Source organism: Notolabrus celidotus, chromosome 12, assembly GCF_009762535.1.
Source record: "Notolabrus celidotus isolate fNotCel1 chromosome 12, fNotCel1.pri, whole genome shotgun sequence".
Lineage (NCBI taxonomy): Eukaryota > Metazoa > Chordata > Actinopteri > Labriformes > Labridae > Notolabrus > Notolabrus celidotus.
This window is the reverse complement of record NC_048283.1, coordinates 16,308,279-16,334,675: the sequence shown is the minus strand read 5'-3', so window position 1 is coordinate 16,334,675 and position 26,397 is coordinate 16,308,279. Positions and strand designations below refer to the sequence as shown.

At 41.8% G+C, this 26,397-nt stretch overlaps 1 protein-coding gene across 2 annotated transcripts; it reads right to left on the bottom strand.

The window, feature by feature from the left end:
- Nucleotides 1–895: 895 nt before the first annotated feature.
- LOC117823049 (cingulin) lies at nt 896–25,791 on the bottom strand. 2 transcript variants are annotated; one of them, XM_034698085.1, is made up of 20 exons: nt 25,572–25,791; nt 15,370–16,243; nt 15,163–15,260; nt 14,991–15,060; nt 14,777–14,875; nt 12,560–12,681; nt 12,095–12,206; nt 11,601–11,813; nt 9,149–9,297; nt 8,178–8,298; nt 6,702–6,914; nt 6,370–6,591; nt 6,041–6,289; nt 4,742–4,912; nt 4,366–4,527; nt 3,869–4,042; nt 3,631–3,749; nt 2,775–2,883; nt 1,959–2,122; nt 896–1,426 (listed from the first exon to the last, which is right to left on the bottom strand). In XM_034698085.1, exons 2-20 carry the CDS (start codon nt 16,240–16,242, stop codon nt 1,291–1,293), a joined length of 3,576 nt encoding a protein of 1,191 aa, XP_034553976.1. In that variant the 5' UTR covers nt 16,243; nt 25,572–25,791; the 3' UTR covers nt 896–1,290. The 2 variants fall into 2 exon arrangements, with proteins under 2 accessions (XP_034553976.1, XP_034553977.1); XM_034698086.1 differs by having other exon boundaries at nt 15,163–15,233; nt 25,572–25,770.
- Nucleotides 25,792–26,397: the final 606 nt, after the last annotated feature.

The following is a 26,397-nucleotide window of genomic DNA, read 5'->3' as shown; positions in this document are numbered from 1 at the left end:
TCATATTGAAATGAAGAGAAACTGTCCCTGTGACTAGAAATAAGGGAATGCATAGGGATTTTGAAGGATCTGAGAGAACAGACAGGAAGTTATTTTGGCTGTTTTTCCAACTTGAAAAGTTGCAAACCACTTCCTCACAGCCTGTGATATTCTCACAAAGGACCCCTCTGTTCTTAAAGAGATAAAACTCAGACAGTCTGCTGCTGCCTGCTTCAGGACAGATACAGTGAATAGAGACTTCAAGCATTAACAAAGCTAATCCAAACATGTGGTTTCTATCCAAAGTATGATCTGGTAGTGTGTGTTTGTGCAGAGAAACTATCTAAATGTTATTAGTGACATATTTTACATTTATTTGATCAATTCAGCATTCCCGAACACTGTACCATGTGACATATACAAGACTGGACGGTGGAATTAACTCCTAACAACAACAAACTATCTTACAGCAGATATGAATTCCATTCTTAAAAATACATAAACAAATATATTTTGTAAATAATTGTATGAAACAAATATTTCCAGTATCAAACCATTAGATTTGGTTAGGCAAAGAAAACCAGCTTAAGAAGGGTCAATTTAGAGTTTACATTTCAATCACTTGTGCAATCATGAAGCAATCAGTGTCAGTGTTTTCAGTAGTGCGTCGTTATATTAGTGCATGCTGGGGTACAGATGTTTGAGTTCAGTCAGTTAAAAGCTGGGCCTTAGAAAAATATGATATATAAGGTATATAAGGTAATGCATATGAGGTGAGATATAATCCAGACTTGGCACCTCAAGTATTTGACCCAGAATCTGAACTCAGGAAATCGTCTGACTCACTGAGTATGTACCAAAAAATGCAAGAGGTATTTTTTATTTGTAGATGTCTTTTCTCTTAAACTAATCTCTCTTTTTTACCCAGTCACTGATCCTCTGTTGTAGTGGTTTTTTTTTAATGGATTACCTCGTAGTGGGTTTGCTTGTGTTTTGCATGTGTGCAACAATGCCCTTCCAACCGTACCTTAGAGTAGATCCGTGTCTGCCGTAGAATGAGGGAAATTCCTCCACACACAGACATTGTTTTGCTTCCTTTCATTCACTCAGATGTGGAAAATAATCAGCCCCCTTCTCAAATTTACAGTACATCCTTTACCTCCCAGGTCCCTCATTGTCTGTAGTGTACACCAGTATGCCTTTTGGCTTAACTCCCAGTCTACACAGAGGTTTAACTACACTTCCCTCTTGTTTTTCCCCTACATAGTGCTACATTTTCCCCACCCTTACCCTGTCCCTGAAGTACTTGTCTTAACAGGAGCTGGTCTGGAGGTTGCTCTCTGTGAGGATGGAGGTGATGGTGGAGGGATCGTACAGGCTGTCGTCGTCATCTGAGCTGAGGGCCGATGAATCCAAAGTGGGCCGCATTGCTGCTTGTGCTTTTCTCCTGTGACACAAAGTCATTGTTAATATTAAGTTTCAACACACTTTCTTTTTTTTAATAATGCTGTATTCACTAAAGGTAGTGCTACCAGGTGATCACAGTGCTCCCCCTGCTGTCTGTACACAGGAACAACATGTTTATTCTTGTTTCTACAGGTAGAGTTTAATTTCCCCTGTGGTGCATGAGTAATCTGCTGATTTAGTTTAATGAAATATCTCTCCGCACTTAAGTGATTGTGGATCTGTTTTACACACATCACATTGTGAAATACTGCCCCTAAGGGGGTCTGTGCGAGTCTCAACCAGGTGTCTCCATGAGTGTCTAACAGCCAAGGAATCTGGGTTCACTGCTAACAGCGTCATTTACATGTGGTTTTATGTACTCTGGCAAAAAAAGGAGGAGATGATGTCTCCCTTGTTCACTCACATACTTCCGCTGTGTTAATCTGGCTGCCAGGAAGCGTGTTGCATAACCATTACCAAAAAGCTCACGCTGAGAGTAACAAAATTAGAGACAAAGAGAAGGAAATGCTCACTTCAGCTCAGTCTCCAGAGCTGTGACTCTGCTCTGCAAAGCCTCTTTCAGCTCCATCTGTTCCTCCATGTCTCTCTGAGCCTTTCTTCTCAGTCCATCTAACCTCTCCAGCTCGGTCTCCCCTTCATCCACCTGCCTCTTTAGAGCCTTCACCTTCAGAGCAATCTGCAACAGAAGAAACAGTTTAAGGATTTTTTGATTCAGTATATATACATTTATATATATATATTTTTCAAAATGTTGTTTTTGCAAAATCACTCCAGTACAGCCAATACAGTATAATAGTTAACAGTCTTTTTCTGTTTTTTAAACTAACACACACATCTGCCCTCCCAACACCCCACTCACTCAAGCCCCAGCCCAAGTTAGGAAAATAAAAGAATTAAAATAAAATAAAATATAATACAATAAAATGATAGGTGGTAAATACAAAATAAAAAAAAAAATAAAAAAAAAAAAATAATAAAAAAAAAATAAAAAAAAAAAAAAAAATAAAAAAAAAAAAAAAAAAAAAAAAAATAGAAATACAAGATGTCGATCATAAGAAGTTTTGATCTTAGTTTTGCTCGCTGCCCGCATCCCAGTCAGAGACAGTCTAAATCAGCCAGCATTGCCCATATGTCCCACGTCGCCTCCAGGCGCCCATTCTTTATTGTGCAAAGGTTTCCAGTGGGGGGGGCAGCAACCAGGGACGAGCGGTACATAAGTAAAAAGGGGGGCCGAATTGGGGCCGTCGCCTATGGGGCCAGTTTCTATATATATTTTTGATATTCCCATGTTCAAACATTTACATAAAGTAGGCGGGGAATGTGTCTACCTGGTCTCTTTGCTCGGTGTGTGTCTGTCTCTCCTCATCCAGTGTCAGGCTGAGTTCTTTCAGTTTCCTCTCCAGGCGTCGTTGGGAGGCCACCACAGAGTTCTTCTCCCTTCACATACACAAGAGAAGAAGAATATAAGACATTTAAACAGGTTAATGAGTAATACTCTTCCCATCTTAACTTCTGCCACAATGCCCCAGGGCAAGCTATTTGCTTTCTCACTGCTCAAAGATGCTCTGTAGCCAAATAAGGTTCATTTCACTTGGCTCTAACATGCAACAAATACAGCGAGGACTAGGGAGTGGGATCTATAACACGCCCAGTGATACGAGGACTACAGCCTCTTATCATGGGCTGTCTGCTCTACCTGAGCCAAAGTGCAGACCCTCAAAGCTATTAATAGACCCTTTCATAATGCCATTTTGCAACAGCCCTGTAACGAAGTTCCATCATCATCATCATCATCATCATCACGCCTGTACTTTTATATTGATCCTACAATAGTGTAATGTAGTTGGTGCCCTGGAGTGTGATCTCACACTGCGTTACGGTGTTGCGGAGGCACGACAGGTGAACACACACAGTGGGAACTTTGCATAAACACACACCTCTGTTACTACCTGCGATAAAAGCACAGCGGTGGGACGACTTGATCCCACCCTTACAGCTCTGTGACATTCATACTGAAGCAAGACCTTACAGGGGTGTAAATATCGCGCCTTTCCAAGGTAGTACAAAAAAGGCTTCGAAAATCAGATTTGAAATGGACCTGTTCAGAAGCCTTTAAGATACTTCATTGTTTAAATAAAAAGCACAAACATCTGATTCAGAGAGATCTGTTTTCTGTATATGTACCTTTCTTCACTCCGTGCGCGTTCCTCTAGTTCTTGAATCTTGCTCTCCAGCTGGGACACTCCCGTTGAGGAGCGAGACTGGCCCTCCATGTCCACCACACGACTCCTCAGCTCTTTCAGCTGCAGGCACAGATTATCATTCAGAACTTAATTGTATTGTTATAATTCAAGCAGAACATTCTGACAGATTTTAGTCTTTAGTGGCTTATAAACAATCATAACAGTTAGTGTGTGCCTACATGTCTCTCCATGGAGTTCTTGTCCAGCTCCAGGTCCTGTTTGGATGATCTCTCCTGCATGAGCTCAGAGCGCAGCTGATCAATCTGATCTCTGCTCCTGGCCACCCTGTCTGTCATCATCTCTGCACTGCTTTTCTCCTCCTCCAGCTCCAGCTCCAGCCGCTTCAGCTTGTCCTGAGGGAGACACCATGATATCAACCTGTATTAGATGCTCTGAAAATATGTCCAGCATGAGCCCCAGTGTAAAGTGTTTAAACACTGTTAATCTGTTGCACATTCTCATAAATGTCAATCAACAGCACTGAATGCCTCTCTTTTAATCATATTTGTTTGATTTATAAATTTAAGCCAGAATTATGCAGAAGAAGAGACTGTTACTCTGACACAACACGCAGAGCAGAGCTGTTACTGTAACAGCAGCAAGCCCTGTAGTCATGGTTTGTTTCCAAGTGGTCTCTCCTCTCAGACTGTGATGCAAGCACATGCGCATATTTTACCTCCAGGATGCGAATCTCCCGGGTTTTCTCATTCAGGCTGTTTTTTCCAGCCTCCAGCTCTGCCTCCAGGTGGCGCAGTCTGTTGGAAATCAGCTCTTTATCCAGCTGGTGGTTGTCTCTCTCCTCACACGCCAGCAGGAGCTCCTTCTTGTGCCGTGACATCTAGTTAGATTTACCATAATATTAGGAACAGACATGTCAGACTGACTGATTCTCACCCTGCTACTTTGCATGTGGGCATGTGGATACAATCATCCGAGCGTGCACCGTGAATGTTATCTGTCACAACTATTGAAAACAGACCGGACATCATTTTCAGAATACAAACAACAAACAGGCCGAACCAGCAGGACAGCATGTGCACAAAAAAACTCACTTCTTCCTCTAGTTTCCTCAGATTCAAGCGACTCCTCTCCATTTCACTCTGGGCGTCGTTTCCGTGACGTTGCACCTCCTGCATTTCCTTCCGTGCCCGTTCCTTCTGCTCCTCCAGCTGAGCCCTGAGAGCCTGCACCTCTTCTCTGGAGGACAGTGCCAGAGACTCGTACTGTCAGAGACAAACAAGTACACAGGGTGAATATTTCTAATGTGCTCTGAAGCCTCTAATGAGTAGATGATCCAGACTGCAGCAGAGTTAATTTTGGCAGCTATTTTAGATTTAGTCTAAGTCTTAGTCTTAGTCTTTAGTTGAAAAAGCCTGTTAGTTTTAGTCACATTTTAGTCTTTTCAGCCCTTTATAGGTTTAGTCTAGTTTTATTCGACGAAAACTCAAAACGTTTTAGTCCTTGATTTTTGTCGAAACATCTTCACTCTTTAAATAATGGATGTTGTCAATCAGATATCAGTATCAGGGTTGTACCAAGTGTTAAAATCATAAACATTTCACTCCTCTAACACTTTTGCTTGAGTAACATCTTAAGGTAAACAATTCAGCCTGTCTCTGCTAAAAAGTCAAAAGAAAACATTCTTAATGTGACCACTGTGACTGTATTATGATTCTCTCGATTCACAGAAAAATGCCATGAAAGGACTGCGTTGCACATTTACGACGGTCCTTGAATGCACCTGCAGTGACAGGCGCACTGAACAGACAGTCAGTTTACGGCAATCTGAAATGCATCTGCATCGTTCAACAAGGAGTTTATCAAAACTTACTAAATGTGTCTGATGAATCACCAAACTGGATTAAATAAAGCTGTAGACGCAGAGCTTTTTACCGCGAGAGTGGCAAAAACGGCAAACATCAAATATTAAACAGATGTCCCCCGGTTGTGTCTTTGTCATTAACGCAGATGAGACAGATGCATGGAGGTGGGGAGAGCTGGTTCATAAAGCACACCTGCGGCTGGCAGGTGACCAAGCTAACACTGAGCCCCTCAAATAATAACTCAGCCTGTCACAGGTATGAATCGCTTTTATTTCTAAAGATTAGACGCACAGCGAGGGAAATATGGATTCTTAATGTCCAACGATCCCCCACTAATGTTTTCGTCTCGTCATCGTCTCGTCAACGAAATCAAAACATATTTCCGTCAGAGTTTTATTATCAGGGAAGCACTTTAGCTCGTCATAGTCTCGTTTTCGTCATGAAAAAATGAGTCATTGACGAACATTTATTGACTGCAGGGGCTTTAGTTGCTTGTCAAGGTTTGAAAAGAACCTCTACTTGTCTTACCTCTTTGTTGATTTTCTCCAGAGCTCTCCCCTGCCGACGTTCAGCCTCCTCCAGCTGGTGGATGTTCTGTTTCAGTGTCTCCTTCTCCTTCTCCATGTCCTCCACACGCAGGCTCAGTTCGCGGTGCTCCTGGCTCTGTCTGGAAGCTTTTCTCTTGGCTTCATCCATCTCAGACCTCAGTGCCTGAGCCTCAGTGTGGAGGGCGAACTCTGCCTCAGAGCTCTCTGTGGCATTGTTCTGCAGCTGAGCCTAAAGAAAATCACAGATGATAGCTAGCACCAACTGAAATACTGCACGTCTGAAACACTGATGTACTGGATGTCACCTACCTCTAAACGTGACAGTTTCTCCCTGAGACGCATGTTGGCCTCCTGCTGCTCCTGCTGTGTGTCTTCGAGTGATTTAATGTCCGTCTGAGCTCTATTCAGACGTGTGGTAGTGGCCTTAACGTCTTCTTCAGCTAACAACAGTTTCTCCTTGAGCTGGTTAGCCTCACTTTGTGACTCATCAAGCTTCTGCTCCAGCTCTGAGATGACGGCTGGGCTTGGGAGCTTCAAGCAGAAAGATAAGAAAATTAATTTCATAAAACATACAAGACTGATTCCTTTCAGCTCTACCTTTCAGAGTGCTCTGCCCCCGTCACTGGAGGATCAATACTAACCCGTTTAGTTTTCTCCTGTGCCTTTACAAAGTCCTCCTTGGCCCTCTGTAGCTGCTCCTTCAGCCTGTCAATCTCATACTTCAGTTCTGCTTCCTGGTTCTGGTGAGATTTCTTGATGGAGATGACCTCCATGACTTTCTTGTCCAACTCCGTCCTCTGCTTCTCCACCTCAGACGTTGCCTTCTTGAGATCAGCATTGCATCGCTGGAGTTCCTGAAAAAAACACAGACAGCTCAATTTTTAAGTTGGTTTGTTTAAGTCTCTAAAGACTCTTCAGTTGGTCCAAAATGCTGCAGCAAGAGTACTGACTAGAACAAGGAAGAGAGAGCACATTAGCTTCTCTGCACTGGCTCCCCATAAAATCTAGAATAGAATTTAAGGCATCTTTGCATCTTAAAGAGCTCAAAGTGCCCTATTACCCCTCTAGAACACTACGCTCCCAACATGCAGGCCTACTCTTCGTACCTAAAGTCTCTATACATAGTATGGGAGGATGAGTCTACCGTTATCAGGCACCTCTCCTTTGGAGTCATCTACCAGTCAGAGTCAGGGAGGCAGACACCCTCTCTACTTTTAAGAGTAGGCTTAAAACGTTCCTTTTTGATAAAGCTTATAATTAGGTCTGGTTCAGGCTTGGACCAGCTCAAAGTTATGCTGCTATAAGCTTAGACCACTGGGGGATGAGTCTGATTCTGCTCGAGGTTTCTGCCTGTTAAGGGACGTTTTTCCTCGCCGCTGTAACTTGCTAAATACTGCAAAGTGCTCTACTCATGGCAGATCAAGATGAGACAAGACTGATGAGTCCTGTCTGTAAGATGGGTCTTGATTATCCTGTCTTGGTGTTGGGTCTTTGTTAATTGATTGATTGATTGATTATTTTAATGACCACACAGCCAAGCTGGTGGAATTTGTTATCAGTACAGCTGCAGGTTCAAACATAACATTTAACAGTAGACATAGAAACATAACTGTACATGTAGACGTAACATTTCAAAATACAAAAATACAAGGGCCATGCCTAATCCTTGATGTTTAGACTTAATAAAGTTGATTGCAAGGGGAATAAACCTGTTTTTAAAACGGGTTGTTTTGGAGGCAATTGTACTGTAGTGCCTCCCAGAGGGCAGTAGCTGGAAGGCATAGTGTGCAGGGTGAGTGGGATCAGAGATGATCTTGTGAGCTCTGCGCAGTGACCATTTGCGGAGGAGTGATTCAAGGGATGGTAGGAGTGAGACAGTAATTTTGGATGCCCTGTTGATGATGCGCTGCAGTTTCTTCCGGGAGAGTGTGTCGAGAGTGCCAAACCAGAATGTGAATAACTTAACATAGAGGATGGTCTAGACCGGCTATACTTGAGATCAAATTTGTTGTGATCTGGTGTTAAATAAAGATAAATAAAGATTGATTGATTGATTGCTTTTTAACAGATCAGGTCATTCCTGTGCATCACTGATGATGTGGGGTTGTTTACTGCACCTGGTTGAGACTCAGTGTGGCGCTGGGGTCAGGTATCTGATGTTTCATGGTGCTCACTTTCTCCTGCAGCTCCTTTAGCTCCTCCTCAAATTCCTCTTTTTCCAGACGGGCTTGCAAGAGTCTAAAAAAGACATGTGTAAAAAGGTTTTATGCACAAAACCCAACTGACAAAGTGTTGTGATTAAAGCTTGGTTATCTGATCAGCAGCAGTTGAATCATATAAATAAATCACCACAACTGGCTTCAGTCTACTTGAAGAAGCCAGGGAGCAAATAAGTCTTTATTTAATCTTCAGATGATCTTCAGGAAGTAAATCAACATTTCCAGCTAGCACAAAAAGGTCGGATACATTCAAATGAAACACATCTAGAACACACCTTTTACTAAACATAAATGCACAACCATCCACACCACACCCTAGTCTGTGTTTCACAATGAAGAAGCAGACAGACAATAGTTATATGTCACCCTACAGAGCTCCAGGCTGTGACTGCCTTTCAGAAATATTCCTGTTTTACTACAGTTTGAATTAAGGCCCATATTAGAAGGAGCCATGACTTCAAGGGGAAGACGTTCCTTACATTTAAAGTTGGATGCTATAAATAGTTTTGAATTAGCCTCTAGGTGTGGATGGCCTTTGAACTACAGACAAACACTTGTTAGCACAACTACCCACGTCTACAGGCTCTACAGGTCTACACATCTAAACACAAACACTCATTAGTGACTCTCACAGTGTTTCAGGGCTGCTGGGCTGCTCTCTGACAGACAAAGAGAGAGGGAGAAACATAACCAGGTAGAGTGAAAGAGAAGAGATGATGAACACACATTAGTAGTAAAGAAAGTGCAAAGAGAAAACAAGAAGAGACAATGACTAAATCCATAGTTATGTGCGCACTTGAAATCCTTAAATCCAGACAGATATTACTGAACAGTTTTTCTGAACTGTGTGGTGTCTCTGATGAACTCACTCTTGTTTAGTTGTGCGTAGTTCGTCTCTGGTGGCGTGAAACTGCTCCATCCAGTGGCTGCTCTCGTCTCTGCAGTCTTCTAACTGCTGCTGGAGGGAGCGAATGGATGCATTTACACGCAAACGCTCGGCCTCGATCCCTGCATGAGACTAAAATATAAGACAGAAGAACTTAAGTTTGATGATAACCTGACCACATCATAGGATTAAATAAATGCAGTTACATAGATCTCCCCTGCAGTGGTTCAAGTAAAGAGATCAGGCTTTAAACTGTTGTGTTATTTTAAGTATTCATGAGACAATTTTCTGCAAGAACTGCTGTTTTATAGGGAACCAAGGCCATGCATGCTTAATGCCCTAGGTCCTGTAACTTCACCGGCTATGTTCTTGGTGTTCTTCACAGGAATTTCAGCATAACAGTACTGACAGGGCAGCTCACATAACTTCATTCTTTACCGTATGCATGTCTATGTAGAGGAAAGGCTTAGGGTAAACGCATGTGCTGCAGAAGTAACTTGGCTGGAGTCAACGCAGCACATTCATTTTAAAGATATGCTCTAACCTTGTCATGTTATGAATAGAGTATTATTTATTGGATAGATCAACCATTATGAGGGTTTCCAGGTGAGGTCAGGACAAAGGTAAAGGTTCACTTGAGCGAAAAAGCCAGCTTCATCTGTCATGGAGCCCTCCGCTTTTTATTCTTTACACAGACAGCTGCAGGTCCTCTCATGAAAACAGCCATCTTGTTAAATTTTCAGATGACAGTCTTAGGCTATGTTCACACTGCAGGCAAAAGTGGCCCAAATCCGATTTTTTTGGGGTCAAGTGACCAGGTCAGATTTTTTAGAGGCAGTTTGAACACTGAAATCTTCCATATGTGGTCCTGAATCAGATACAGATCTGATTTTTTTCAATGCGACCTCAGTGTGAACGGCCAAGGCGGATTTGATGCGCGTTTGTGACTTTCACGTCACTTTATAGTGACACACGTCACAATTCTGCGCGGCGGTAGCCTTGCAAAAATGCAGGATAGCAACAATGGAGCAAGTCAATGGAGGGACAGCGAAGTCTTGGACCTTATAAATATATGAGATGACACTTCCAAACAAGCAAAGCTTGAGGGTTCATACCGTAACTGGTCTGTGTTTGAAAGTATATTGAAAGAACTTGCAGACAGGGACACAGAAGAACGTGGTGAAAATGCTGACTTCCTCCATGTTTAAGTTTGTGAAACAGCTACATGTGACGTCATTGTTACTGTTCTTTTGTGCATGTGGGGCAGTTCGGAGCCACAAACAGTTCACACTGGAATCGGATACAGGTCACATTATAGATGGTAATGTGAACAGGCAAACAAAAAATCAGATCTGAGCAAAAAATCGGAATTGAGCATTAAGCCTTGCAGTGTGAACGTAGCCTTACTGTCTCTTCTCTCGGGCCACCAATCAAACCACGGCTGTGCCCTCCCTGAATTTTTTCAATGGTGTGATGATAGTTTCCTTGATCTTAACATATTATCAACAAAGGAAATTATCATATATTTTAGAAAAAACAGCGTTTTCCCATAACCAGCAGGATCCATGGTGAAGAGGTACAAACAGTGCAAATGTGTAAGTATCTGGGCACCGTGTTTGATTCTAACCTGAAATCCAACGAAAACACTGACAGCATTGCTAAACGAGCAAACCAGAGGATCTACTTGCCACAGAAACTCAACTCTTTTGGTGTCAGCAAAAATATTTTATGTTCCTTTTCTTAGAATTTTATTGAAAGTCTTCTAAAGTATTCCTTCATATGCTGATTTGGCTGTCTCTCTGTGAAAGACAAGAAGTGGCTGAATGACATCTTCAGGCTGTGCTCCAAAGTCACTGGAGTCGAGCTTAAGGACCTCTGCTCCCTTTGGACAGTGCGGGTGGTCCAGAAAGCGAACCAAATTTTGACCCAACCGGGATACATACTTGGCAGTGAATTCAAAATCATGCCCTCAGGTCGGCGGTATTATGTTCCGGTGTGTAAAACAAACCGCTATGCTAATTCTTTTATTCCTTCCGCCATAAGGCTGCTAAATGCACCAAAGGTAGAATAAATCGAGAACTACCAAGCATCCCGCTCTGCTGTACGATCACTGGTTGTGGTAGTTGCTGATGTCACGTGTTATTTATTCCCTTTACTGTATATTTTGTACTATAGACAGGTTGACTGTAAAACTGAATTGCCCTTCTGGGACTAATAAAGTATTCTTAATCTGAATCTGAATCTCCTGTGTGTGATCCTGTTTTCATTTTGTTGTTAAGTTTTAAAGAAGCTTAAGAAGCTTGTGGAGAATATTTCTTGGAGTTTCACTAATAAGGTGCATCATTTAGGGACTGGTTTGCCCTTTACATTTCCAACTTGAAAACATTCCTAAGCTCAACATCAACGAACTGGCTGCTGCGTTTGTGCACACACACCTGAGACACCTGCTCCATGCTGCTGCGGAGCTTCTCCATGTCAGTGCTGTACTGCTCCCTGAGCACCTCAATCTCCTTGTCATGTGTGGCCACCTCCTCCTTCAGAGCTCCCTTCAGAGCGGTCAGCTCCCTCTCCCTCTGTCTCAGTGTCTCCTCCAGCTTCTGTTTCAGCTGGCACACTTCCATCAGCTGCGCCTGATAAGACATCAGATCCTGCAGGAATATACAGTAGAGAACATGATACTGCTGAAATCATAGCAGACAGTCTGTGCAGTATGGCTCTTTAAGTCTGTACAACTTCACCCAAACAGGATTAAGAGTATGCTTCAAAAGCTTTATCAGTTTAATATTTACAAGAATAAAAAAGGTTTGAGAAGCAGGGAGAGGCACATTAGAGGCACACTTAAAGGAGGCACATTTTATTTCAATATCCAGTGTTGGAGGGGGGGAGGTAGCTCCTGTATGTCTGTTTTGAGTGTGATTCTCTGTTGTACCGTCTTGTTGCCGCTTTCTCTCCTCAGTTCATCCTGGAACTCAGACAGCTGGTCTTCCATTTCTCGGACCCGTGCCTCTGCATTCTCCCTATCCATGCGCAGCTGAGTCAGCCTGCAAGGAAAAGAGGACACACACACACACACACACACAATACACACACACACACACACACAGACACACACAACACAATGATTATTTGTACTCAAATGACCCTGGCATACTTGTGCGTCATGTGCTTCAGTTATAGTAACTTCTTGTTCCCTGAAATTGTGAGGAGTGTGTGCTGGAACACAAAGTGGGCTTGCTACGCTCTTCTATTACTCCAGCCAGCCAAGACTTACAAACAATGGTACCATGCCACTTCCTGCCTTCCCCTCAGCAGTGACTCTGTGTGTGCACGTGTGTGTGTGCGTGTGCATGTGTGCGTGTGTGTGTGTGTGCACTGTATGCTTCTGTGCCCTTACTCTGATTGTGTTTCATTTAATTCTTGCTTCTTCCGGTCCAGCATCTCCCGGAGCTGCAGATTTTCATCCAGACAGGACTCCAGCTCGGCTTTCAGAGTGGGATCAGAATTGCTAACAGAGTCCTGCACAAGAGCAGACATGATGAATAAATGAGAGCAGGGAAACTTTAGACTTCATGTAGCTCTGGTGGGATAAACAATGGGCTTTGAGGAAATGTTACTACGGCAGGTCCTCCATTTGCCCACTGATCAATATGCATGAGGGATTAAGTTCTTAGGAGCTATTAGAGATTAAGACCTGCCCACCATTTTTAAACCAACATATAATGAGTCATTATTGGAGTTAGATTATTGTGCGTGTGCACCTTTGACTAGCCAAGAGGGCTTTAGGGATTAATCTGAGGATTATTCTGCAGCACACTCAAAGGAACCCCCAGCCCTCCTGGTTAGAGGAGTTTAAAAGACATAAAAACCTCTGGGGACGGTTTCATACTCCAACTCTTCTTTTTCCTCTGGTTGATAGTGGGTGTGCAACTGGGACTGGGATGAGTGTTTATGCGTTGGCACTGAATGTTAAACATAAATTGAGAGCTGATTTGGAGAGGCAGGTTAATCTCTGAATGTTAAAATCCTCTAGTGGCAGCCTGTTCCAATCAGCAGAGTGATTTAGGGGAGGTTTGGTGGGTTGTCCAAGGCCCCAAAGCTTCAGTTACAACACACATTCTCAAAATGTGTTTCACTCTATCTTCTGCTGTGCTCTGCAGAATGACTCAAAGCCATGAGCTGCTTTTGAGGCATATGAGGGAAAATAAAATCAGGAGACTATGTTTTGATGTTGAGCACTGGTTGGAAGCTTCATTAAAGGGATATTTCAGTTTTTTTGAAGTGGGGCTGTATGAGTTACATTACACTAGTGCTCCTGCTAGCCACAATGAGTGCTGGTGAGCTCTTCCCCTTTAATGAGAAAATTCCCAGATGACCAGCAGGCAAGCTAGGCTACATTTCTCTGCGGATGTGGACACCTCTTTCATGTAATTTTGCAAAAGTTAAGAAAATATGGTCCAGGCACTCATCACAGTGCAATTGCATGCTCTACTAGAAAAATGTAGCTCTTGACTTTGCTGCCAGAAAACCCCTTTGTTTTGGCACTATTTTCGGACGCACCTTGCAGACTGGTGTTCTTCGGCTGCATGAGCACGGATATACTCCGATCAGCTGTTTGGATCAACAAGCACGTAGCAGGATCAAGTAGCGGTATTGGTCGTTAGAGTGAATTCCCTTTTACTGATTCTTTGTTATTGTTGTTTTTATTACACTATGACACAAACATCGTCCACCAGAATATGATAAAATCAGTGTTAAGACCAGGAGGTTTGCTTGTTTGAACAGCCAGGATAAAGACAGGTACGTCCCATCTTTTAAATTTGCAGAAAAGTGAGTTTAATTCACTCTAAATACCGATACCGCTACTTGATCCTGCTACGTTGTTGTTCATCTAAATAGTATCCGTGCTCATGCAGCGTAAGAACACCGGTCTACGAAGTCCGTCCGAATTCATCCTGGACATGCACTTTTGAGCTGCTACCCTCTGGCAGACGTTATAGGACATTAAAAACAAGAACAAACAGACTAAAAAACTGTTTTTATTCAAGAGCCATTACCGCTCTCAACACTGTGTGAGTATGGGCTTTTTTAATGGTGACTTTTGTGCAACTTTTTATACCTTGTTTTTTTTGTCTCTTTTAAATGGCACCTAATGAGGACTGCACCTTTTCAATTTTGTTGTACTTGTTGTAGTGACAATAAAGGCATTCTATTCTATTCTAAATAGTGCCAAAACAAAGGAGGTTTCTGGCAGCAAAGTCAAGAGCTGCAATTTTTTCTAGTAGAGCATGCAATTGCACTGTGATGAGTGCCTGGACCATATTTTCTTAACTTTAGCGAAATTAAGCGAAAGAGGTGACCCCATCCAGAGAGAATTCTAGCCTAGCTTTCCTGCCAGTCATCTGGGAATTTTCACATTAAAGGGGAAGAGCTCACCAGCACTCATCGTGGCTAGCAGGAGCACTAGTGTACTGTAACTCATACAACCCCACTTCAAAAAAACTGAAATATCCCTTTAAGGACACATGCTTTCTTTTTTATTCCCTTCATGGGAATTACTTTCAGTATATTGTATATAAATGCCATAACACCTGTGTTTGTGTTTGTTCCTTACCCTTCTCTCTGCCTGCAGGGCAGCTTGTAGTTCCGCCACCTTTCTTTCAAAATCCCTCTTCTCTCTCACCCACTCCTCCTGAGCGGCTCTGTCTTTAGGCTGTTGAAGAAAAGGTAAACATGGACACACTTGTAAAATATTAATTTACCTCAAATATAAGCCAGTGCAGGGAAAACACCACACTCACAGTATATTTTATAAGAGAAGGACAAACCTGTAGATTCTGAATCTTCTGAAAAATGATCTTTGCTTTGTGTTTGATCACGACATCGCTCTCGTTTGACCTGAGGAAGAAGACCATGTCAGAATACGCCAAAAATAAAATACATACCATTTCTCTCATTTCTGCATTTGACAACTCTGAAAGGATAACCTGTAGGTCTTACCCTTGCCTAAGGATGTTGTATATAGTCTGCATGACCTGCTCCTCCTCCTTGCTCGTCTCTGCGCTCTGACCCTGGTCCAGCAAAAGGTCAGGGGTCACCTTAAGATACAGATCAGAACACTACTCTTGCAATATTGCATGCTATGTGGTGTTTGGAGCTAACACAAATAAATAAAGGTTGAGCTTTAAACTTGATTTCTTTTCTTACTTGTGCCTCAGTCAGAGTGACAGGCGGTGTCTCCCCGGTGGCGTATCTTCCCGGTGACGTCCACTGATTGGCTGATTGTGCAGGAAATGTTGTGACGGCGCCCTGGCCACGTCCCAGGCTGCTGTGAGCTGATGAGGGGGGTGAGGTGTAGGGGTTTGGGGTGAGGAGAGGGGATGTTGCTCTAGGATCTTGGCCTTCGTTGTTTCCTCCATCAAACCTGTTGATGAGTCTGTTGACGGGAGTCTGCCTCTGATTGGAGTGATTGGTTTGTTGAGGGCGATCAGGGTAAGACTGATCACTTCTGACTGACCCCATCGACCCATTGAGCCCAGCTCTGTAAGAGCCCTCCCACATATTCCTCTCCATGTTGTCCTCTCTACCACCGACACGCCGGGTCTGCTCTCTCTCCCCCCTCACTCCAATTCCTCCATCCAGGTTCCCATAACTCCCAGACTTCCCATCCCCTGGTGGCCTGGACAGCTGAAATTCTTCATTGCCTGCTCCTCCCTCTCCATCCCTATCCAGCAGCGAGCCTTGAGACTGGGCCCGGCGTAGTGCTCCTCCTTGTCCTCCTCCTCCTATGTCAGCGCCCTGTGTCCCTGTGTTCTCTCTCCTCCGGGGGAGACTACTGTAACCATGCGTCTTGAGCTGGACTCCATATGAGTCTCCTTTCTCTCCATCCTTCAGGACCACGTACGGCTGCCCAGCAATGCCCTGCACCCTGACTGCCACTCCGTACTTTGAGGTGGTCTGAGGTTTGGCTTTGGGCTGGAAGCCAGGCTGCCCCCCACCACTGTCATAAAGGTCATTGATAAAGCGGATCTGGACACCGTAGTCCACTGGGGTCTTCCGGCCTGAGGATGGGACACTCATGCTGGAAACAGAGCAGAGAGAAGGTTAAGAAGAAGAAGGACGTTTTAGTTATTTCAGGTTAGTTTTAAGTTATTCACGTTGATTCCCTGGCTGTGCTTAATATTTGATTCAACAATTTAACTCTGAACTACAAAAGCAACATCAGGAACAAGTTGATCACACACGCCATATCAAATCAACCAAGAAAAGGAGTCTGGCACTTTTTACCTCTGCCAGTTGACACTGTGGTAAAAGCGTTATTTTCCATTACTTTCCATTAGCCTTCTGAATTAATAAACATTGGGGTAAAATCATTAGCTCCTGTTACAGACTAGTCTCAAGAGTCTGGAAACAAAGGGGCCCCAACAATATCTGATGGAGTCAAGTGGGGCAACATCCCGTCCTGCAATCCAGGCAACAGCAGCAGAGCTGGTGAGTGCATCTTTAAGTTGTGAATCACTGCAAAGTAACTTAAACCAGTGATGGTGATGAATGAAACTGTTTTAAAATGTTTAACATCCATGTCATTTCTGTTCAAAGGTGTGTCAACTCCATAGACAGTATAAATAATGGACGTAGTAGACGTCACCCATCTGTTCCTGAGCTTCGTTTTGAAGCTAATGGTCGGCGGCAGCCATAATGGAAATGCGGAACTCAACCAGGCAGAGTGTGACATAAAGAGGCGGAGTTTGAGCCTCCTAGCCAACAGCTATGTGTTCCCGTCCAGGAGTCAGGTCAGTCATGTCCTTATCTGGGCAAAAACTCGTAATCTTAATATCTTCTGATTCTGGCGTTAGGAAAAAATCCCCCCCTGGGTAGCTCACTTCTCGATGTGCTCTCACTCTGAGGGGGGGTGCATTTTTTTCTAACACTGCAATTTCGAAGATATTGAGATTACGAGTCTTCGAATGAGAGGCACAGCTGCCTGCGGGAACACTGTAGCTGTTGGCGAGAAGGCTCAAACTCCGCCTCTTTACGTCACACTGACTCGACAGCGGCAATATGGCTGCCACTGACGATTGGCCTCAAAACAGCTCTTCAGAAACAGATGGGTGACGTCACGGATAATACGTCCATATTATATACAGTCTATGGTGACGATAGAGAAATAAATAAGCAACGTAGAGCCAAGCCGTTTTTTGAACCAGGCTGTAAACATGTTTATTAATGCTGCAAAGATCGTCTTTTTTTAATTGGTGTGTATGTGGTTTCCGGTGTTTCTGCAGCCAGCCTCAAGCGCATTCTCGATGAATTGCAGCTTATAACACTTCCGCATGGGCTTCCTGGTTAGAGACCGGAGGTTGCTGCTTGGGCAAAACTCACAACAGCAGACTCTGTAATGCAATGTAAAGTAAACAAAACAAAACTGCTACAACATGATCAACAACATCCAGGCCAATGCACCCTAACTTCCCTCAAATAAGGAAACCAAATACCTGAACCCTTGTTAGCAAGCGACCCTGAAATGTAAAAACTCTGGCAGTCAGGGACACAGATTTACGGGCAGCAACACTCAGTTTCTGGTCGTTGACTGCTTGCGTGGACTTTAACCTCAGTGCACTCCATTAGTCATTAACCTGAAAGCACACACCCACGTGGGTATAATTTTCGCTGGAGCTTTTCCCAACTCTTGGAAGTTTTTCAGCCAGAAACTAATCCCCTCTGAACTTAACAGCTTGAATACAGACAGGAACCATAGCAACAAGTAACAATATTTTCACTTATTCACTCTATTTTTTGTATTTTCTTGACTCCCTCATCCTCCCCTTTCCTATACACTGATAGCTCTGGATGAGTAACTGTGAAACTATGTCTAATCTATCTGGAGCGAGCACACCTTCAGGATAGTTAGTGACCAACCTTGTTCATCACTGGTAATGATCTAAAGACGAACTGAACATTCCTGATATTACATCACGCCTTGTGTGACACTGTGAGACCTCATCCACATGTTATTACACTGGAACGGTTCATTAAGCACACACCAAACCCATTACAACACTCCCTCCTGGCCTCTGCACCTTTTCTTCTTCTCTCAGATTTCCAAGGTGAGAGACAGAAAGTGGACCGACAGACTGAAAGGGAGGGTGAGGGTGAGTGAGAGATAGAGAGAGAGAGAGAGAGAGCGAGAGAGAAAGAGAAAGAGGGTGAAAAGAAACACTCAGCTTTTCTTCTCTTATCAGTGGTTTGTGTGATAAAATCCTGCACACAACCTCCCTTTCCCATCCACACAAAGGACTGACTACAGCAGTCACCGTCAAATAGAGGGCTGTGTCTTGCTTCAACACATGCTTTCATACATTATTAAATGCATACACACACTTTTTGATGTTTGTGAACAGATTTTGGAAGTTGGATGACGCAGCCAAAAAAACAAAAGGAAACAAGCCGAGTCTCTCTCAGAAGAGGAGAATGAGATACAGTCAGCACACTGAGCTGATAGAGGTAATCCTAAATGTGCTGTGGAAGTTACATTTAGATTTTCTGTACAGTGAGAATAGACAAAAAAACATGTCACAGCTGGGCAGCGAGCGACACAACATGACACAAAGGACCTTTGAGGGGATCTGTGTGCTTGTGGTGCAGAAGCATCGTCAACAGACAGGGCCCACTCGTCAGTCTTGCACAGTTAGGTCGATTTTTATTCCACCCTTTGGGGGCCACAGAGGATGCACCGTGTCACAACACATTTGTGCAGTTGAGCATGAAGTCTGCAGCCAACTGTCTTCACAGCAAGGTCAAGCAAACATGTCAGGCACAGAGAGAAAAAAGCCACAGCAGACACAGCATATGAGGAGCACAGAGGACCATGTCTATTGATTTGAAGCATGATCTGGAGCAGGGCGATCTGTTGAAGTGCAAATGTTCATCTGCATCTTTTCATAACTTCAATTTTTCTGTGTCACTGACAAAGAATGCATATCTTGCTCCCAGAGGGGCAGGGGTGAGGGGGAATCCATCCTTTTGTCCAACTGATGTGGGGCGGAAAATGAGGGCAGCAATTCTGGGAATGCTAAAATGATCCCATGCTCCATCATTCCAGCACTGACACCATTTATCCCGTTAAAACCAGTTTGTTTCAACACTGACATTTTGTCCTACTTGAAGGTTGCTCCCTAATGCTAATTTGGTTGCACACCTCTCCAAAATAAACATAATTTTTCATACTGAAAGTAGGATGGCAAACAAGCTCCTCTGTATCTATTTGCCTGTTGACTGAAGGTTTTGTTTAATAACCATGTAAGTCATATTTGTACACGTCCTTTATTTGGATTAAACACTGGAAAAAATGCCCCTCCAAAAACAAGGAAAAAAGACTTATTTCAAGGTACTTTAAACCTTGAAAGAAGCAAAAAAAATCTGCCAATAGAACAAGTGAAAATTTGCTTGGTAAGATTTTTAAAAATAAGACATAATATTTAGAAAATTGTGATCTTGAAATTAGCAGAACTTATTTTAAGTAATATTTTACCAGTATTTTAAACGTTAGTATCTCAGAATATGTCAGGAATGATAACAATTAGTATTTTTTCACTAATAAAAATTTTTTGCACTACTAAATTTCATGTCAACATCTTCATTTGAGATATATTCACCTTAATTTGAGTTGTATAATAGCAGCACGTCTCTAGGTTTAAGGCCATCTTGTACTTGAAATAAGTTACAAAGTTTAATTTTAGCATTTTGAGATATAATGTCTTCTCATAGTTAGCTGGATATACTAATATTCAGTCATGTTGTTTTTTAGGATAAGCCAGCTATGCTCTAAAGTAGGTGTTTCACTGTGTGCATGTAGTTTGAGGATGTATATTTCTATCTGATTTAGAAGAAATAGTGCCTGAAAACTGTAACACACCCTTAAAAAAGAAACACCTTTTCTTTCTTTCTTTCTTTCTTTCTTTCTTTCTTTCTTTCTTTCTTTCTTTCTTTCTTTCTTTCTTTCTTTCATCAATAGAGCTGTTTTCTGATAGATTCTCCAATAAAATGCATTTACTTAAATCAAGTAAAGGGTCCGTCTTCTACAAATAAGATATCAGCTTGAAATATGTATGAAATGTAAAATAAACCTTGTTTCTTCTAAATTACAACTCAAAACAAGATCATTTCAAGATTGTCTGACTTAACAAGATATTTAAGATGCATTGTCTTAGAACAAGTCCCTCTATCTTGCTCAAATGTTACTTGTTGAGTAAATTTATCTTAAATCAAGTGGGATAAGACATTTTGACTAAAAATGAGTCAATTTCATAAGATTTTGAGTTTTTGCAGTGAAGTAGAACAATTAGTTGTAGTATCTACATATACTACAACTAACTGTTCTACTTTCATTGTTTTTTCTTGTTTGTATTTCTAATTTTCTTTTGCCTACCTATGTTTGTCATTCGTGCTGTGGCGATCCTACAGAGAGAAAATGTATTTCCTATTTGCCTGTTTCTTTTGGTCTCTGCTTCCTTATCCTTCATCTGGCATCAGCAATGGACATGATCCCTCTCTCCTGTACTCTTCTTTTTGTTGTTTGTGTAAACTTTGTGCACTGAATGTCTTTGGATTTCAGACTATTGGACAAGAAATTCCTGATATGAAGATACAAGGTGACCGGGATTTTCTGGTACACAGGCCACAGGTTTTCACAGGAAGGGCTCATACCCCAACTTTTGTTGTGAATAGGATGTGACTGAAACAACAGCCCAGCTTAGCTCAGGTTTGCTTCTCCAGCTTAGAGTGTCACTGGTGTTTTTGGTCTGTTGCCGGTAATGCTTTCCCGCCTGCAGTTATGCTGACGGGCTCGCAGCCTCTGGCCTCAAATTGAATTTTCGCACGGTAAATTGAATCGGAGCAGCTTCCCTGTTAAGATCAGAGATGGGATGGGAAATATAATTAGGATATTAGAGCTGGTGTGCAGGGAAATAAACAACGGCGATGTGTGTGGAGTCATGATGGTGCCTCTCTGCTGACTCAGAGCCACCACGGTTCATGTGATCAGATCGACTCTGGCCTCAAATTATATAGCTGGAGAGCAGCGAGGGCTGATGGTTGTTTGAGTAAGTTACCTTTGATGACTACTGGAATTTTGTTTGTGCTGTGGTCGGTATAATATATATGCATATGTATCCATCCTACGCACTGAATGTCCCGAAATGATGACAGTGGTCTGAGCATGTAATATGCATTCAAACTGACACATTTTGATGTGTGATTTCAACTGTAGTAAACCTGTTAAATTAATAAATGCTTCAGTCAAGATAACATCAGAATCAACTCCCCACCAAACGTGAGAATGATCAAAAACAGATTTTCTTTTAAAAAGTCACTTAACCCTCCTGTTATGTTACGGGTCAAATTGACTCTTTTTAAAGTCTATTTTAGGCAATATATGCCCTCTAAACCAGCTAAATGCAGCATAAAAATCTGGGCAGCATGTGACACAAGAGGAGTCGTGTTAATTTATCAACATCACTTCATAAAAATTAAAAAAATAAAATTTTAAATAAAATAAAATAAAATCTATGTCATGTCAAACTATTGCATTTATATTTAGGGCTTTCCAATGTACATTAAAAAAAAGTGTTGACATGAATTTTAATGAAAAACGAGTGAGTTATCCTCATAGAATTAAAGAACACCAATGGACTAAATCTTGATTTAAATGGTTAGTAATGGAGTTAAAAATAGATTAAAAAAAATGTGTATTGGGATTTTTTGGGGTTCTGAACAAACGGCAACCTCTGGTCTCCCATGTGGAAGTGTTATAAACTGCAATACATTGAGAATCTGCCTGAGGCTGGCTGCAGAAACACCGGAAACCACATAGAAATGAATGGGAAAAAGACGATCTTTGCAGCATTAATAAACATGTTTACAGCCTGGTTCAAAAAACGTCTTGGCCCTACGAAGCTAATCTATCGACACACACTGTACGGGGGGTGAATTTTTTTCTAACACAACGGTTCAGAAGATATTAAGATTTCAAGTTTTGCCTATATAAGGACATGACTGACGTGACTCGCAGTCGGGAACACATAGCTACTGGCTAGGAGGTTCACACTACGTCACACTCTGCCTGGTTGAGTTCTGCATTTCCAATATGGCTGCCGCCGCCGATTGGCCTCAAAACAGCTCTCAGGAACAGACGGGTGACATCACGGATACTACGTCCATATTTTATACAGTCTATGATTCTGACACTTTTGGATAATTGAATACGCCCCAGGTCAAATTGACCCAGGCAGGGACATTATTACAGTTCCAGAGAAACGAACATAACAGGTGTGTTAAACAAATGCTGATGAATTCCCTATAGACGTTATTATGTAATCACTGTTTTGAAGGTCTTGGTTTTATTAATTTTTGGTGCCATGTGTTTGTGACAATTTTTTTTGTTTCCATTATTTTATAGTTTAATGCTACTCATTGTTTATTTACTCAGACACTTACTTAGGTTACTTTTCATTTTAATTCTTGATTTTTATAATTAGCTGCTATTGCATCTTTGTTTTATGGATAACATGTGATTTTAAATCATTGTTTTGCTTGCTTTTGTTTTGTTGTGTGGACCCCAGGAAGACTAGCGACGTCAATGTGGAAGCTAATGGGGATCCTAATTATAAATAAATAAATAAATAAATAAAATTAGAAAAGAATAACAATTGTTATTAAAGGAGTAAACAGAGCTTTAAAACTGTAGTTTACCCTTTGTCCCTTGAGTGTTTCATTGTTCTTCCTGGATTAACCTTGAAAATAGAGCCTTAAAGGTTTAAGTAACAGTGCTGGACAAAACACTAGCTCCCGCCCCCCGCCCCCTGTGTCCTTAAAGGACGGGCAGCCTCTTGGTCCTCAGGGTATTCTCCCTCTCCATTGCATTCTTCACATAAAACCAGGCTCTCTTCTTCCTCTCTGCAGTGGTCAATCCCTCTCGAAACCTGCCTCTTCTCCTCTTTCACACCCAAACAAACAGCCATTATCCTCTTTATCAATCTAGAGAACTTCATTGGCATGACAAAGAGAGACTTCAGTGTCACCAAATAGTGCACAAATGACACCTTATTAGGAGCACATAAATATGCCCCCTCCCTGACTTATCCCACATTCCTGACACTTGTTTCTCTCTGTACTCTTGAGTGTCTCTGTAAGTGTGTTTGTGATTCCTGGGACTCTATCTGCACATTTCACTTCAAACTTCCCTTTATCACTCTGCCCGGAGATATGAGCTCGACCTGGGTGAGATTTCCTTTACAGCGTCCACTCTGTTTAGAAATGAAAGTGTGTCAGCACATTCAAGGGCTTAAGAAGACCAGTGCTATGATTATTTCACTTCAAAACGATCACCTGCACTTCATTCTTGCTGCATCATCAGTTCCATCTGACTTAAGCTTTAAGTTGAAGAGCTCTGTGTCGTAGAGCTACTCTTTGAAATACCCTGAGAGTTTGCAGAGGGTACTGGTAAGGCTATTTCAATACTATCTTGCATTTCAAGGCCCTCCTGAGACCCGGCAATTCCTTTTTTGTCCTCTGTGGAGGACATGCATTTTAGCCATCTAAGTTAAGCACCATATAAGCAGTCTGTAAAAACCCCACTGTCCTGTGAAGAGGACATCCTAGGCCTTCTAATGATGTCTCACTTGTGGGGGTGGGGCCAACAGAGCACATGAACTCACATTTTATAACACCAAAGGAGGTGAGGGATCTTTTTTTTGTTGCAGATATCATGTTTCTCTTTCAAATAATCAAATTGATTCTTCAATGTAAGAGTCCTAACATCAATTTAGTAAGATTTCAAAAATGTACAGTGATTTTAATCCTTTCAAAACACAACTTTTATTCAGTGTCCTTTGTAGTGGACAGCAGGACTAAATACATCTGTGTTTAACCAATTTCTGTACTCCTAGAAGCAGAGGGCTGAGTGAGGCTGAGAGGAATTTACATGCACACACACGCACACACACACACACACACACATGCACACACACACATGCACACATGCACACACACTGACACATCAAATCAGTAAAAAATTTGATCTAGGTGACTTTCAAGGGTTGAGTATGCATTTTAAAATTATATGTTAATGTTCTGATGTGTTCCCACTATATAAGAGTTTTAATGTTCATGAAATGACACTAAATCTTAAAAGAAAAAGACAAATCAATGAAATAATATAATTACAATCTGTGACTTATCAAGACCTAATGTCCACTACAAGGGACAGATGATAAAAAATTAACCCTTATGTTATGTTGCATGATATAACCGGTCAAATTGACCCTTTTTAAAGTCTATTTTGGACAATATATGCCTTCCAAACCAGCTAAATGCAGCATAAAAATCTGGGCAGAATGTGGCAGAAGAGGTGTCGTGTTAATTTATCAACAACACTTCATAAAAAATAAAAATAAATTCAAAATAAATTCGAAGAAATAAAATCTATCATGTAAAACTATTGTATTTATATTTAGGGCTTTGCAATGTACATTAAAAAAGTTTAACATTCATTTTACTGAAAAACGAGTGAGTTATCATCTTTGAACCATGATCTGTGAGAGTTAAAGAACACCAATGGACTACATCTTGATTTAAATGGTTAGTTATGGAGTTAAAATAAGATTTTAAAAAATGTGTATTAGGATTTTTTGGGGGTTTAGACACTTTTGGATAATTGAATATGCTCCGGGTCAAATTGACCCAGGAACATTATTGCTGTTTCAGAGAAACGAACATAACAGGAGGGTTAAATTAACAACATTATTTAATTGTTTTTTCTGTAATATGTTTCTTTCAACCCCAATACTTATATTATCTAGATAAAAATAATAATATCAAAACTTTTTTTCTTCTGGAGGATGTTAAAGAAATGTACCTGCATGCAACATTGGACTCTTTAGCATTGTCTTAAAGGAAGGCATAGCTTTTTTTTAAGCAAATCAAATGTCACCTGATTGAAGTTAAAAAGCTTTATCTTGTGACTTCTTTTGGTTTAAAACGTCTTGTTAAAGTCTCATATTCTACCTGCAGTACTGTCAAACATCCCTGAAAGTACTTCTGGGACATCTGAAGGCATCTCTCCTTTATTGTACACGGTATTAAAGAGGAAATCAAGTCATCCTGGAGTCTGTTTACGTTAGCTGGAGCACTATTCCCATCAAATTAAGGTTAGCTTGGAGGCTAAACACGCTCACAGAAACACCCAGTGACTCAATGCTAGAAGGGATTATTACACAACTAACTTAAGACAACAAATCAGCGTCTCATAACAAAACTCAAACCTCCCACACAGATCCCAACTGTCTGACAGGTCGTGTCTGTCTGGTTTAGCTGCCCTGAGAGCACCAAAAACCCCAGCCGTGAAGTTTTACCTCTTTCTCTTTCTTTCTCCTCCGCTCCTCTTTGAAACGTCTCTTCCCTTGAGTCGATGAGGATTCAGATATTTCTAACATCCATCAAAGTCCACAAAGAAAAGTTAAAGTGGTTGGGAAAACAACTCAGCTCTAAACTGACACAGCAACAAGTTCATTATGCGGGGAGGACTGCAACCTGTTACCTTTGTCAGGGATGTAACCGTCCCGCCCAGCCTCTCCTGAGGGAACGCTGTGATTGGACCATCCAGCTCATGGAGGCGGGACTAAAGATATCAGCTATGTTTGCTATTGGCGGAAACTATACGTCACTTAATAATTTTGCTGGACCACTGCCTGACCTTTTAAAGATTAACGGAAGTCTTAATTTTGGTCCAGATGAAGGAAACAAGCACCAAATAACAGGAAAAAAGAGCATCTTGACGCCTTGCACAGCACATTTCCAAGTTAGTGTTGAGGTAGGGGGGGTTAAGAGTGTTACCTCACTGTGACATGTTTCTCCAAACTTACCAATAGATGGCGCAACTTTCTTCCAGCTGGTATTTCAGGATCATGATACAGGGCCCTTGGATGAAGGCCCTAACTTTCATAACCCATCAGCAGTGGTGGACAGAAGCAGAGTACATTTACTTGAATACAGTACTTAAGTACATTTTTTTTTACTTTACTTGAGTATTATATTTTGAGAAATTACTTTTACGCCACTACATTCAGAAGACAACTATTGTACTTTTTACTCCACTACATTTCTATCAGTGCTCTAGTTACTCACTACTTTTGCTTTGAAGTCAGCTCATGAATTTCCTTCTCTTTTCTGAAATCTGAC

Coding starts and splice junctions, on each gene's coding strand:
- LOC117823049 (XM_034698085.1), bottom strand. CDS start 16,242: ATGAGTGTCCCATCCTCAGGCCGGAAGACCCCAGTGGACTACGGTGTC. Junction 15,061..15,162: donor TACAACATCCTTAGGCAAGG/GTAAGACCTACA, acceptor CTTCTTCCTCAG/GTCAAACGAGAGCGATGTCG. Junction 4,043..4,365: donor GGGAGATTCGCATCCTGGAG/GTAAAATATGCG, acceptor TGTCTCCCTCAG/GACAAGCTGAAGCGGCTGGA.